Consider the following 16,311-nt stretch of genomic DNA (forward strand, 5'->3'; position numbering starts at 1 on the left):
GATGACCAGAAACAGCTTTAAAAAACTGGGAACAGCTTTGAAAGTCCCGATGATCTCTCACTTTGACAAAGTTCTGCCAAAACTCTGAGCTATTTATTTTAAATTAGGCCAGAGATTAATTATTCATCTAATGTACAGTAAATAAACTTACAGGAAAATTATTGTTTTCCTTTATATTTTGGCTCAAGTAGTTTTATTCTCCTATAACCAAATCTCAAAGGATAGGAAACTTTTTAAAGATGCTGGTAAATTTTGACTGAAAAGATTTTCATTAAAATCTAGATCCTAACTATTAGCAGAAATGAAATAAAAATATTTCACTGACTAAATACAGTTCTTTCTTATTTAAAAATAAAATCCCGCTGTGAAAATTCTTCTTTTTCTTGTCTCTTAGAATATTCTATTTTGCACTGCAAAGAACTTTTCCTTTCTTTAAAGAAATAGCAAGTCTCCTTTATTCAACAATAAATTGTTTAATCGCCAAGCTTCTCTTTCTCCTCTCTTTCTAACTTCCTTTGACTATTTTGCATCTCTTTAGACACACCATTAGGATACTGAAAGAATAGAGATAAGAAAAAGTGAAGATTAAAGAAAATAGAGGAGATGATCCATAAACTCATCATAAATTACATTCCATATGAAATAACAACCTCCCAAAAAAGTGCCTTACACCCGATAGAATTGTTCTAACATAAAGTAATGGTAGTATTTTGTCTATGATTGAATAGCCTAAAAATAATTTACATAAAAGTCAAGTGTGCACTGACAAGGCAAGAAGACACAGGTTGGACTGCCTGCTTAGACTGGAATTTCTAATACACTTTTAAAGTTGTGCCAAAGAGTTCTTGTGAACAGTTTTAAAGAGTAGATAAACCAGGTTATAGTCGATTTTTTTTTTACTGATGTTGGTGTAAAAAGAAAAAATATATCAAAGAAAAGAATATAAATATTACTTGTCATAAACAGAAAAGCAAACCTTCAATTAAATCCCTAAATTAAAGTAGATCGTAGCCTACTAGTAAAAGTAGCTGAACTATGGTGCTTTCCTCAGACAGAATAAAAAATGTGAATCCTTCCTGTTTCTCATTTATTCTGTAAGCAACGGAGAGCTAATGATATCTTACTTCTTGTTACTGTAAGTCTATCAAATTTGCATGACTTTAGGGGTATGAACTAGAACTATCAAGCAACCAGGACAAAGTTTCAAATCTTAGAGTCTCTCATTTATAATCACACAGCTAATTTATAAACCATGACAGAGCTAATAATAAGTATGAAATACGTTGCCAAAGCAGAAAAGATGTCCCAATTAAACTTTTAATAGAAAGTGTCCAAATCCAAAATTTCCAAATTTTACTACATTAGAAAAATAAATGCATTTTCATAAAAGCCTCATTAAGTATGGGTCACAAGGACGCACATACATCAGAACCCTTCAAACTGTGCACTTATGCCCTGTCTATTTAACTATATATAAATCACACCTTTATGTTAAAGGAATAAAAAAAAAGCATCCTTAACTATAAGGCCCAAAGAGCTACAGTGACTTAATAAAAGAGAAAAATCCAAGCAATAGGAATGCTCAGGCTGTTTGCTATAGATTTGTGCAGTCACTTTAAATCTTTATGCTTTACTTCAACCACTATTTGATCCTTGGATCTGCTCCTAAGGGAATGTGTGGAGAAGCAAGTGAAGAAACTCTCTATGCGTTTTTCACACACCTTGTCCCTCAGCATTCATGATTTAAAGAATGCAAGGTAGATTTCGAAGGGTACATTTACATCAAGGGAATTACATGAAAGTATTAGCTTTTTTCGTGTGGCTAAAAGGGCTTTTCTTTGTTCTCTTACCAGGGGAAAACGTTTGCTTTGGGCGGGCTCCCCATGGCAAAGCTCTTTGAGGAATGAATTCTGAAGTGCATTCAACCGTGTCTTCAGGACCATCTAGTTAAAGCATTTAAAAGGGATACTGGGACACTGTCCTTCCCCACCCTTTCTGTCTTTGATGGGTGATTTTAGCCAACCTGGGATTTTGATACACTTCCAAGGGTGCTTCAAAAAGTGTCACCCTAAAAGCAACTTTGTAAATGATTACACATTTATTAAATAAAAAAATACTTTATAAATGCAAAATTAGTTCAAAATCAGAAGTTATCAGTAAAGGATTATTAAAATGTAATACAACATTTTGCTTCTATTTACAAATAAAATTTACATACTACTTTAACTACTGGGGAATTTACAAATAAACTGTATCAGCAAGGGATTTCAAGTCATAAAATGCAAAGAAAAAACCCCCACCTTGCACCTGTGTACCTGTAGTAGCATTGCCCAAGGCATGAATAGAAAAAGTAAAGAGAAAGAAAAGTCTGGTGTAAGATCTATTCTCACTTTTCTGTTTTTCAGGGTCAGTTAGTGTGTCTGCCAGGCTGATGTCTTAGGGCAAGCAGTAACTTTAGAGATCATCTAATCCCTTCCCTCCGTTTTACAAAAGGATAAACTGAGACTCAATTTCTTGTGGTTTGTTTAAAGTCATTCATGAGGATCAAATAATAAAGCTTTCATATGGTTACCTTTACCTTTTCAGTCAACTTCAGGTGAAACTTCAATTAAATATTAATGATGTCTAAAATGCTGCTTTTTCAAAATAAGAAAAAAATCTGTTTAGACTCTATGTATTTAAGTTACTCAAAGCACAATCTGTGTAACCAGATAATCTTGAATTCAAATCCTGTCTCCAAATCACAGTCCTACAACTCGCCACACGACCTTGAGTGAATTTTTGAGATTTCCTTTTGCTACCTATAAAGTCATGGAAAACAATTTCTATTTGTTTGTTTTTTGTTTTTGTTTTGTTTTTTTGTATTTTTCTGAAGCTGGAAACGGGGAGAGACAGTCAGACAGACTCCCGCATGCGCAGGACCGGGATCCACCCGGCACGCCCACCAGGGGCGAGGCTCTGCCCACCAGGGGGCGATGCTCTCGCTCTGCCGCGACCAGAGCCACTCTAGCGCCTGGGGCAGAGGCCAAGGAGCCATCCCCAGCGCCCGGGCTTGGCTGCAGGAGGGGAAGAGAGAGACAGAGAGGAAGGAGGGTGGGGGTGGAGAAACAAATGGGCGCTTCTCCTATGTGCCCTGGCCGGGAATCAAACCCGGGCCCCCCGCACGCCAGGCCGACGCTCTACCGCTGAGCCAACCGGCCAGGGCAGAAAACAATTTCTAATTCAAAGACTGCTGTGAGGGAATAAATAAGACTCTGTAAATGAAGTGTCTAGTATAGGTAGTAGACCCAGGAATAGGAAGTCAATACTGTATTTTATATTCCAGATGAAGAACGTATATGTTTACATTAAAATTATTTGGTTTTGCTCTTGAGCCCTATAGCTAGAGTTACTAAAGTATAATTGGATAACTTAAAATATCATTATTATATGATATAATGAGGCCCTGGCCAGTTAGCTGAGTTGGTTAAGAGCATCATCCTGAAACGACAAGGTTGCAGGTTCAATCTCCCATCAGGGCACACCTGGGGAGCAGCAGAGAATGCACAAATGAGTGGAACAACAAATGGGTGCTTCCCTTCCCTCTCGCCTCTCTCTCTCTCTTCCTCTATCTCTCTAAAAATCAATAAAAATAAAGCCCTGGCCAGATAGCTCAGTTGGTTAGAGAGTCATCTTGGAGCATGGAGGTTGCCCATTCAGGACACATAGGAGCAGCTCAGTGTTCCTGTCTCTCTCTCTCCCCCAGCTTCTCACTAAAAAAAAAAAAAAAAAAAAAAAAAAAAAATGCAACTGTGAAATCTATAAAAAGTATTCTTGAGCTCAACTTATAGCAGGTATTGCGATGGTATAAAAACAATTCTGCCCCTATCCTAAAGAAGAAATCGACATAAAATCAATAGTGACTCATAAAATTCTTTATGTATTTGAGTGCTCAGTGTGTTTAACAGTCTTATAGTGCTACGAGAAAAAGGAAAGAAGTCTCAGTGAGGTTTAGAATAGACATCTAAGACTGAGTGGAGGAAGGATGAATACAGGTGGTGGTGAAGATGGACGCTTGAATGGGAGGGAGAGAAAGTGGCCCCATTTGAAGGGTCTCTATAGATGGGGAAAAGGCTTGTGTAAGAAGATCAGGTTAAAAACTGAGCAAAATATTCATACTCCAAATGAATGCGTGGAGCACCCACATAATGCCTCATTCACACAACACTGTATATCGTCGTTATTCGGCTCAGCTTGAAGCAACTGAATGTTGTGACCACTTTTTTATCCAGACAGGGAGGGTAAATTCGGGGCTCAAAACAGCCAGATTTGGAATTAGCATTCACAACCCTAGACCATAATTCTCATTCCTTTCCCTACTCCTTAATCATGTTCTTTAGACTGTATTTCACACTCAAAGTTCATCTTTTTAAATAGAACTTGATTTTCTACTTCTACTTTCCCAGAAAGCATTGCACAGAAGTAAAAAATTCAGGATTCTTGTCCCACCTATGCCATCAACTAGTTGTGAAGCCAGGACCAGACAGACACCTGGTTTCTAGGTGAGTTGCTCCATGAAATGGTTCCTTCTTGGTCTGAAATTTCACAGATCCAACCAGTTGACTGGAAGACAGCAGAGTAACATCCCACGTGCATCACACAGCCTAAAATTTCTGACTTCTGTTTCATACAATCTTTGGGCAAAACTATCAGATCAGTCGCTACTATTTTTACCTCACCAAAAAAAATTAATTTCAGGGATGAATAGGAAAAATTTATTTTATGACTCTATCCTATAAATATCATCCTGAATTTGAATGGCAATGTTCTGATTATTTTCATGTTCTCTGTATCGGGTCCATGAGATGGCCAGACAATAACACTTCAGAACAGAGCAGGAAGAGAGACTAGCCGCAGCTATAGACAATAAAGGGTGGGATTTTAGTCCTGTCCCAGGACAGTGAGAGGTCTTGAGAAGAAAGGGTCGCATTCTTCCGTGCTGGGGACGATGTGAACTTGAAATTCAAGAACAAAACAAAAACAGAGCAAAGAGCATCGCACGGGATATTTAATAAAAGATCACCGTCTGCATTAAAAATCCAGGTTATCACGTTTAATACAGAGTTTAATACTCCAGTGTGGAGCCCGAGCATGTCACCGAGTGCGTAGAAACTTGCCTCCGGTTTAGGCTCGAGGTTTGAAGAACTCGGAACTGTGGCAAATAAACTGCCCCTCCGGACGCGTCCCGGCCGGGAGCTGACTGCCCTCTCCCTCGGGCAGCTCCTGCTGATGCTGTCCAGGCATCGCCCAAGGGGAAAGGTTGCGGCGCGGTCGCAGGGCGCGGGAGGAGTCTGGCGGTGATTGATGGGGAAGGGACGAATGAATAAAAAGTACTTGTCTAAGGACAGCAAAGAGCCCGAGTGAACTGTGGAGACTGCACGGTCTGGCATTCCCTCCGAGTTCCGTCGAGCCAGACCCGCTTGCAGCCGCAGGGAGTCGTGCTCTGCTCCCAGCGCGCGGGGGGAACCGAGCTGCGAGCCGAGCGGCTCCCGGGAAAGAGGTCCCGGCTTTGTCGCTTTGCGCCTGGTGCGTCCTTTCTGCGAGGTAAACACGTTGGCTTGGTGTTGAATTAAAATCAGTGATTGAACCTTGTCCTGGGTTTTCAGCTTTATTGGGAGGAAAAAAAAAGTATAGACACGAATTGAGGTTGGCGGAAAGGTGGGCGTGTGAGTGTGTGAAGCTCCTTGGCGGAGAGAAGCTTGCGAGTTAATGCGGATAGTCCTCCCAAATCGGACGGAGCTAAGAAGTCTCCCAGATTTCCCGAGTTGCCCGGGAACCTGAGCGCAGGCAGCCGGGGAGTAGCGGCTTTCACCCACCAGGAGGAGTCCTGGCATTCACAGACAGGATATCGGGGTTCCCTGCGGGGCAAAATGCTTAGATTGTCACAACCTTGGCCTCTGAGTGCCTTGATTCCCCAGTCCCCACGCGTCCTTAGAACGTGCACGCTCACCCCGGGCACCGAGAAACTCAGAGATTTGCCTTGGACACCCAGCCTTCCAGAATTCCCCGCCCCACTGCGAGTCATTTAACCCTGAGGGGTGGGGGGAGGTGGGATGACGCGGGGGAGAAAAACCACCGGGAAATCTGGTTCTGGAAGGACAGACAACGGGTGCAGGCTGGTCACACCGGCCAGTCTCCCACTGGCGCGCAAACTTGAGTTACTTTTGCGCGCGGATAGAGGCGCGGCTGCGTTCCGAGCTAGCGGTTTGCAGGGGCGTGGCTGAGGGAGCTGACCCAGTGATCTGTCTTCCTTCCCCTGGTGGTCTCCAGACTCTGAAAGTTGCGGAGCGGCCACCCAACGCCTACTGGAGCAGGCAGCAGCATGCAGCCTCGGCTAAGCCTGTGCGGATGTACCCTGGTGGCCCTGATCCTTGCCAGCGGTATGGCGGAGGCCCAGGGAGAAGAGAAGGGATTCCCCTCTGCTTGGGCCACTCCGCCACTTCTGGGTACCGGAGAGATAATGACGCCCCCTACTAAGACCACCCGGCCGACGGGGTTGAACGCCAGCGTGCCATGGTCGTCTGCACCTCCGCGGGTGCCCAAAGCAGGGAAGCCGGCTCACAACCTCTCCCCTCCCTGGTGCGAAAGCTCCATCGAAATCAAAGAGACTTTCAAGTACATCAACACGGTGGTGTCCTGCCTAGTGTTCGTGCTGGGCATCATCGGAAACTCCACACTGCTGAGAATCATTTACAAGAACAAGTGCATGCGAAACGGCCCTAATATCTTGATAGCCAGCTTGGCTCTGGGAGACCTGCTGCACATCATCATTGACATCCCCATCAATGTCTACAAGGTAAAGGGTGCCCGTTAATATCGAGAGGGGAGGGTGACTTCTTAGGGAGTAGGGGATGGGAAAGCATTTGGAGGGAGCATACTCAAAAGGGTTTATCCCCTCCTGAAAGTCAGTAATCACTGGAACCAAATTTCCTTCTGGTCTTCAGTACCTCCTTCCAAGTGTAGAACAACTGTAGTTCCTAGACCAGCAGCATCAACATTACTTGGAAATGAGTTAGAAATGACATTTTATGGCCTTGCTCTGAGGTGGGACACAAATTTGTTATTTTATTTTAAAAGCCCTCCATTTGGTTATGATGAACTGTGAAGTTTGAGAACCACAGGTCCTGAAGAATTTTGTCCCTAAGTCCAGCTCACTGGGCACATTCTCGCTGCTCAAAGTGTCGTTTAAAAGTGGGATTGATATCACCTGAGAGCTTGTTAGAACTGCAGGTCCACCCCAAACTTACTAAATCAAGCCTGCATCTTAAGATACTTAAGTGACTCATGCACTAACTTTGGGAGGCATTTTCCTGGAAGACCCTGAAAGTAGGAGGGTTGGGATCTGTTTTTAAGAATCAAACGTTTTAGAAGAAAAAGACCTAGCCTGAGGAGTAGGGGAACATAGTTCTCCTTCTGTGAATGACTGTATTGTTCCTACTTTCTCTTAGATGCCTGTAGTGGGCCAAGCACTGGGCTAGATGTGTCACAGTCCTTTACTCATTTTGACAACCTACAAGTAAATATTACTCCATTTTACAGATGACTAATAGGATGTTCAAAGTCGCACAATGAGTAAGAGATGGAAGCAGTAATCAGGCTAATCTGTCAGGTTCCAAGTGCAACCCATAGATTACATCATGGACCAGACCAAGAGCACTCAAAGTCTGTGAAGAATGGTTTCAGTAGCTAACATTATTATATGATCACCACAGGCATCAGAGGAATCAGGCACAGAGAGCTAAATCAGGACAGAGACCTCCACACTACTTGACTCCAGGTGGCTTTGGAAGTCTGGACACATCCCAACTTCTCTGGGACTCAGTTTCCTCAACTCTACAATAAGACTGCTCATGCCCACTCACTGGGGTTTTGTGGTGTTAAGAAAAAATAGCCTAAGTGAAAGAGCTGAAAAAAATTTAAAGGCCTGTGAAAATGTATGAAACTGCTGTCCCATTATGATCAGCAATAGGAAGTCGCACACAAAACAGAACCGAAGTGTAAGGGAATGCGTATGTGCTGTGCAGATTTTTGCCTGAAGCTAGTCTTGGACTCAGTACGGGAGAAGAAAAGGGGGTGTAGGGTTGGGAAAGATTATAAGGGATGCTTGATCTTGTGGCAGGAGGAATTATCATAAGGCAACCTTTAAATTGCCCTTCATGAATCTCTGAAAATCCCAATCCAAACGGCCATAGTTTAAGGGAATTCTAGAAACTTCTGAGGTATAGAGATAGGATTCATGTTTCGATCAAGGCCCTAGAGGAAAATAGTCCTAGAAAGAGGTGATAAATAGAAGAAATTCTAAAATTCTGCATGACAGCTGGTACTTATGAACTTTGAGAGTTATCTGGGAGCAGTGCAGACTGAAATGGGCCCCTTAAATACTGTCAAAGTTCCATTTGGGCCAGAAGTGACCCATTTATTCCTTAAGGATTCCCATAGACCAAGTATTACCATTTTAATTTGTCAGAGGAATTTCAATTCAATTCATTAAAACTGACTTGAGAAACTTTAGAGTACATGATTTTCTGAGAAATTTTTAAATATGTGAAACGAGATCCCTCTCAAAAGGGAGATTATGTCTAGTTTTGCTAGACTTGAACAGAATTTTGTAAAAGTCAGTTTAGGGAGGTCCCAGGAAACCCCACATGTCCAGCCCAGTTAGAAACCTTCCGAAGTCAGCCAGCAGCTGAAGGGCTGTGTGGAACCTGGGGTGGAAAACATTTCCCTTTCATAGGTTGCTTTCAGACAAGATGTAAATCAGTTCTTCCCTGGAAGAACTGCTTTCTACATCTTGTCAAATTATTACATTCAATATGCCAGAGAATATTTGACTCCCAAGGAGGCTCACAGATTTTACTTTCATTCATTTTAAATTCCTTTATTATTTCCATAGGAAGCTACATCCTTCTGCCTTAGTCTGTTGAAACTGTGTTTTTACTTCTGAAATTAACAAACTAATGAGTCATTACAAATTGGGCCATCTAGGCTTCTATATTGATCATAAACAAATCCATCACAAAGGATTAGGTCCCAACATTATGTTTATCATCAGTGAATCCCACACTGGTACCCTTTGGTTGATTTATATAATATGTATAAATAGATGTCATTTGAGGTGTAATATAACAATAATGGCTAGCATTTATTATGCACTAGGTACTTGGTTTATTTTATTAAATCACTGCAACAAAACATCTGGTAACCACTCCTCCCATTTTATGGAGAAACCACATGTTAGGTGAAGTAACTTGCCCAGTCATACCATGAGGAAGTGACAAAACTAAGCTTGAACCCAGGCCATCTACCCCTAGAACCTGCGGCCCTCCTCATTCCCTGCCCTAAGTGAGCTCAGACACAGCACACCTCTCTCCAACCTGGAGTATTGTTATGGCTGTATCGGAGAGCATTGATGGAATCGTGACACCCGACCACACAGCAGGATGCTTGGCAAGCATTTTCTGTTTTAATTTGAGTCATGTGAGGATTTTTTCTTTTTTTTTTTTAATTGATTTTAGAGAGAGACAGAAAAAGAAACATCAATTTATTGTTCCACTATTTTGTGCATTCATTGGTTGACTCTTGTATGTACCCTGACTTAGGTGTGTTAGCATGATGCTCTAACCAACTGAGCTACCTGCAGGGCTAGTCATATGAGTGTTTCTGTTTCCTGAAATTCCCTTACAATGGTCTGTAGTGCACAATATTGATAATAGCTATTTCCGAAAGGCTTTATTTACCAAATCACTTAATACAGGTACAGTTAAAAGCCATTTAATATGCTAAATGATTGTGACACTATATAAGTAATTATTTTTAAATGTATTGAGAATTTCAGAGCAGTCAGGTATTATATATACTTCACAGAAAGTAATTTAAGCAAATGCAATTCACTTATAATTATGAATGCAATTTAAATTTCTCCTAAAGTGGAGACTTGGATCTGTAAACCAGTGATTTCTAATTTTCTTTTTGGTAAGGTGTTACAGTTGTCTTTGAGAATCCAGTTATTTATATTATATATAATTAACATATCATATACAATTTATATATATGCTATAATAAATACATAATATATAGTAATACACATATATATGCACAAACAATTTCTGGGGCTTCATAGACTCCCTGAACCCCTTTGTTGGCACACCGAGAGCTCCAGAGCATCAGTGTGAGTCTATCCCATTAACCTGGAGTTCAGTAAATCTAGAGTTTAGTAAAGCAGACAATCCACAGGATGTCATAGATTTGCTGGAAGCCATAGTCCTTGATACCGCTGTGGAGGGAGGCAGGACATCCCAGAGAGGTGCTGCTTGAGGGGCTGGAAAACCTTAGGGAATTTGTCCACTCTACCTTTACTCTCTCAGGGACCTGGAACTCTGGAAACTTGTAGGTAGAGCCAGTCCTCTCACCAGGTGTCCTGTGTCAGGGAGGAAATCCTGTGCTGAAAGCCAGAGAGCTACTGTAGAACATTCAGCTACCCGAAGTCGTTGAACTGCTTCAAATATTCATGTAAACATTCTGAAAATAAAATTTTTGTTTATCCTTCTCAGCCGCACACAGCAGGGCTGTTATACACTGTATTGCATAAGACCATCCTGATAGAAAATAAAAATGCAATCACCCAAAGAGAGTATTTAATATACATATATATAATAGATACATAAGTAGATAAGTAAATATTATTTGGTATAGTACCTAGCACATAGTAAGCAAATATGTGTGTGTGTGTGTATGAATAATAATCAAAATTTGTTTAGAGTTTTCTTTCAGCTTTTACCATTATAACCATGTCTACAAATAACATCCTTCTACATATGACTCTGCACACGTGGGACTCTATCTGAAGGGTAAATTTCTAGAACTAGAATTACTATATCAGATGATGCATTCATTTGTAATTCTGATAGTATCGCCATATTGTACTCCAAAGTTATTATACATCTCCAGAGAGATATACATGCATTGATGTCTAGCTCTAATATATATATATCAGTATTTCAAATGGGTTATATATGTTCCTGACCCAAAAGCCAGGGGTTAAGTCTTTGATGTGAGGATGCATCTCTCCTTATTCACAAGCTACTCCTTTGTATCCTTCCTAGATAGACTAAAATGAGCGGGGTAATCGAGATGTCTGCTATCTGTGAGAGCCTGTCTGGCTACTAAGTCAGCACCACTGTCAAAGCTTCATGAGAATCAGAATGGGAAGCAAAAGAGCTGGGTGCTCTTGTAGACGCTGTGAAGGTTTTTATAGTGTTGGTTGCTTGGTTATTTGGTTTGTCTTGGTTTGGTTTAGTAGGGATATTCAACAAGCCTTGCTGTCAGGTTGAAGTTTAAATTTCTTTAACTTCTCAAGAAGTTAATTTTTTTGAGCAAATAATGAATTTTTAAATTATTTATGGATTTTATTGAACAATTTCACTCTCTTTGTGTTATATTTATGTGGACAACTGAGTTGATACAGCTAATTCTCAAAGATGGCTTCCTTTATGTGTAAGCAAATTGCTTTTGAAAACAAATTTGCTTGTAAACTGATAAGGCAAATATTGATATGGACATTAGTTTGATAAGGATCTGAGCGTAATTAGTTGTTCAGTTGTGGCAGAGAGGGTTTTTTTTTTTAATTCGCCTGGTGACCTGTTGGAGTGCTTTTAGATGGCTTTGCTGTAAGACTTTATAGGCTATTATTAGAGGCAACAGGCTGCCTTCATAATTCTGAGAGGCAAAACTGCTGATCTTTAATGTTTAGTTAAGGAAGAGGTACGGATAACATTAAAATGCTAGCATGTCAAAATGTGGAATTGCTTCACTGAACCCACAAATGAGTTTTGAGTCAAGTGACCTTGTCTGGTAATCAGATATTTTCTGCTTGTGACACAATCAAAACTATATTTCTGAACAAAGTCACCTTTTTCACTATTTGATCTTAGGGTACTTATAGTATTTAACAAGTTTAGTAGTGATAGTCAGTAAGTTTGTGTATAATTAACCAGTTTCATAAATTAGAAGTAAAAGTTAATGGAACATAATAGAATTTAACTTTTGAAGTTATAATTTTCCAATCAGTAAACAGATGTAATGGTATCATTGGGTAGGGGAGTCTAATTTCTTCCAGGATAATAAAATGGTTTTCATTTCCAATTGAGTGAGATATTTTACTAATATTTATTAATATCCTGAGATGTTTTAGTAGCAGAAGAATTTTCAACCCAAATGGAACCTAGATACCTTTGAGATTCATTTATTTGGAAAAAAATGTAAGGAGCACCAATTAAGCACATTTAAAATATTAGCTTTTAAAAAGTATTAATAAAGAGGAAGACTTTAAATGACCTCAATTCAATTAAATAAAACTAACAGTCCTGCCCACCTAGCATAGTACCTGCAACAGTCAGTACCAGTCAAGTGTTGGTGACAAAAGATATTACACATAAGATATAACAGCAGCAAGATTTCTCTAACTTACATTTTTTTATAACTGTGCAGATAAAAAAGAAAGGGAGAAGTTTGTTCTCCTTTCTGTATGAAGGTATTGGTCATAAGTGAATAACAGTTCAATCACAGAATTCAAATAACCCAGAAACTCAAGACTTCATACTCCCAATTTACTGCTTCACACTTGGATTCCCGTCACAAAATGGTTGGCAAACACTTGGCCTTGGGCAATGAAAGGTTCTTTAGGTTAACTCCACAGTACTTCTTGTATTTGCCTTTGATCTACAGCTTGATAACTTCATAAATCCAAGACTCTTAAAATGTTAAGGAAATGTTTCTTTCAATAGGGTAAGGCTTACATATCAAAAGGCTTTACATTTTTTTCTTTGTTCACTTTAAATGAGTCGTTCAAGATTGAAGATATTTCCATAGCTGTACGAGAGGATGACATAGCCAAGACCCTGTTGTGTCAGGGCCAAGACACCATGTTCTTCATTTCACAAAGAAAACCATATAAGGTTATCTCTGTGTGGCTAATATGCTATAGTTGACTATTTTTAAAGAAACATGCCAAATGCTAATAAGTGATTAAGTGTGTTAAAGGGTGTTGACAGATAAAGCCTCAGCTGAAAAGAGATTCAAGATGTAATTTATGATGTGAAACATTCCCTTTCAGTATTTAACAAAGTTAAAAAGAGGTTGGTTATGTTTGGAAGATAGCTGAGTCTGGTGCATGGGCATACCTTTGCCAACAACTTCTCTAATTTTAGACTTCTTTTCTTTCCAATGATTTTAGTTTAGAGATTTATTCCTTTTCTTATGCTATAGATCCTCTGGTCAAAATGTAAAGAAACAAGAAAATAGCCAAAATGTGGTGGTTGGAAGGAGAGAGAAATTGGACCATTCTTGAATCAGAAATTTATTAGCATAGTTGACTGAAGCATTACTCAAGCAAGTCTCTGTGCCTGAGACAGCCATAGTCTTGTCTCCTGATGTGGGTCCCTTCTCCATTTATCTCCTCTTTTGCTCCATCATAGTTTCCAGAAAGGAAGAAAACTTGCCTTGGATATATACACTGTACACTGTCTTTTTTCCTCTCATTCAGTGTTTTCAGATTACAGGGTGGGGCAAAAGTAGGTTTACACTTGTGAGTACATGAAACAGTTTATTCTTGCATTATTATTTATTAATTATTGCATTATTTTCCATACAAATAACTATAAAATCCACCTTGTATTTTAAAGAGATTTTTATTTCCGTAGTAATCAAATGTTTTCTCTTAATAATGTACCAATGTCTCATAAGGTATTCTTTGAATAGAATAAGGTTTAAGACAGACATAAAATTACTTTATAAGGTTTGTTGAACTCATTAACTTTGAGTCTCTTTTGAGCCATGAGGCCATCAAGTTATAATTCTTCAGTTTCTTCCATTGTCATGGTGATCTTCTCAGAAAATTGAGTACAAATAAGTGACTAATAAATAAGCGACTAATAAAAATAAATGGTATTTCTTAATGCTCTTAGGTGAACCTTTTCAAAATATGTAATGTGCCAGTGAAAGGTTTTAAGCACAAGCTATGGATTATATTTTAATTCAGATAACAGAAGAGTAGTAATTCATTTGTTTTTATTTGTTACAGATTTGGGAATAAATTTTATTGTAACAATGGTAGAGAAATATTTGAAAGGAAACAAATTTCTCCTATGATATTTTTTTAATCATTTTCTATCTCTTTGCTTCTTTTTAGAGCTTTTGTTTCAAGAACCTTAGTTCATATTCATGGAGTCAACATTCTATTTTAACAAGCCATAGAATCTTTCCAGAGCAGTAGCATACATGCAAGAGATTCCTAGGGAGAGAGCTTCTGTCATGCACAACTCCAGGGGGCACTGTTCACATTCTGGTCTATTTTAAATAGCACTCTTGGGAGATAACCCGACATTATTTCTGACCCACATGGTCTAATTCATAAGTGATTAAGTGCATTTTAATGGATGCAGAATGGAACCTGTAATTGATATTTGTCCCCTAGGGCACGGGTGAAATGTATGTCAAGAAAATATTTTCTATGCACTTGACCAGCAGCTTTCCTTAAATTCTCTCCTTAGTCATAACTACAAAAAGAAAGCGAGATCTGACAAGGAAATCCTTGAATGAGAGTGTACTATGTTATCAAAATGATAGTTCAAATGCAGAAAAAGCTCTTATCTGCTTCAGGAAACAGAGATTTAAAAACAGAAGAATACAGCCTTTTCCAAAATTGTGAAACACAACCATTATTTCCTTCTGCTGACTCTTACTGTGAAAACGTAATGCCAGTCATTCGAAAGAAACATTCACAGTTCATCATGACATGGAACAAATAGCAATCTGGCAAAATAATCCTTGTTTGACTTTGTTAATACAGTGCTCCCCCAGCCTCTTAAATGATCGTCTCTGATAGGGTTTCTATGCTCACTGCACCGTCACCCCCAAATTTACAACTAAAGCTCCTCATAAAATCCCATTACATAGTGAGAAACAGAAGGTTCTGTTTTATATCAGTCATTTCTGTGACAGGTTTGAGTAGGAACAAGAGTGTGGAAGAAGAATTTTTGCTTTTGACCTTTTCCAGCCTCCTTGGAAGGCAGAAGTCCAACAATAGAACAGCCAGCCTTCACACTTCAAGGCTCTGGTTCTATGTGTTGAGAAGACCTGATCATCTTGAATCGGGAAAGATATGGAGTAGGCAAGACAAAAAAATAAATGCAAAGCTATCTCAATTTTCTAAGGAACTTGTTTCAAATTTGACAACTGAAATGCTCATAACAAAAGTTTTATAAGATTTGTTTTCAAATCAAATTAATTTGTTCATCTATTTATTCATTTTTTCACTACCATTTAACAAACATTTAAATGAGTGACTACTGTATGCCAGGCACTGTGCTAAGCATTAAAAATGTAGTAGAATATTATGAAACAAATAAGCAGTTAAAACCCAGTGTTTACTCTTAATTTAAAAAACAGTAAAATAGAGACAGACTTATAGATAGAGAGCAGGCTGACAGCTCTCTGGGAGGGGGTCTAGGTAAAGAGGCAAAAGGATTGAACAAAAAAGGATTCAAAGAGAAAACTCATGAACATGGACAACAGTGTGTTGACTGCAGGGAGGGGATGGTAGAGGAGGATATGGGGAGATAAATGGTGATGGATGGAGACTTGACGTGGGGGTGAACACACAGTGCAGTGTACAGAGATGTGTTGCAGAATCGGGCACTTGAAATCTGTATAATTTTGTTAACAACCAGTGTCACCCAGTGGTGGAATTTAGTTGATTCGCACCTATTTGGCAGAACTGATACCTAATTTTTTATTGAGTTCAGCGAACCAGTTGTTAAAATGGCACTTGTAATCGGGGTTCTCTCTAAGGTGGGCACCTGGGCAGTTGCTGAATGTGGAAATCACATATTTACATTCCTTACTCTTTTTTTAACATTCATCTTCACAACAGCATATTCTAAATGCCCATAGTAATGTTATTTCACCCATAGATAAAAAAAAATTGCAAGTGAGGACGCCAATCAAGAAGCAATATGGAAATATCTTAAATAATAGTTTTATTGTTTTTTTTTTTGTCAGGTATTATTTAATATTTTTTATTAATATTTTAAAACTCATAACATAATCTAGTTTTATTTAATCCTTTTATTGTTCTTATTTAAGTATTAAATGCATGAAATAGTGTAATAAACTACCTTTTTGTTGGGCAAATAAGTTTGTAAAATTTGTGTTTTTTGAGTTTGCTCACTTTTATTGTTAAAAATGGTGCTGGGCAGCCAGGTATATGATCTGTAA

General features: G+C 39.1%; 1 protein-coding gene across 2 annotated transcripts in view; it reads left to right on the forward strand.

The window, feature by feature from the left end:
- Window positions 1-5,332: 5,332 nt before the first annotated feature.
- EDNRB (endothelin receptor type B) overlaps window positions 5,333-16,311 on the forward strand; it is a 32,458-nt gene continuing 21,479 nt past the window's right edge. The window contains exons 1-2 of one of the 2 annotated variants that reach the window (XM_066380715.1): window positions 5,333-5,565; window positions 6,310-6,835. In XM_066380715.1, the coding sequence (XP_066236812.1) occupies window positions 6,362-6,835 (474 nt within the window). In that variant the 5' untranslated portion in view covers window positions 5,333-5,565; window positions 6,310-6,361. Of the gene's footprint in view, window positions 5,584-6,309; window positions 6,836-16,311 lie in introns of both variants that reach the window. The other variant, XM_066380713.1, reaches the window with a different exon arrangement.

The sequence above is a fragment of the Saccopteryx leptura genome, chromosome 4 (assembly GCF_036850995.1).
Source record: "Saccopteryx leptura isolate mSacLep1 chromosome 4, mSacLep1_pri_phased_curated, whole genome shotgun sequence".
Lineage (NCBI taxonomy): Eukaryota > Metazoa > Chordata > Mammalia > Chiroptera > Emballonuridae > Saccopteryx > Saccopteryx leptura.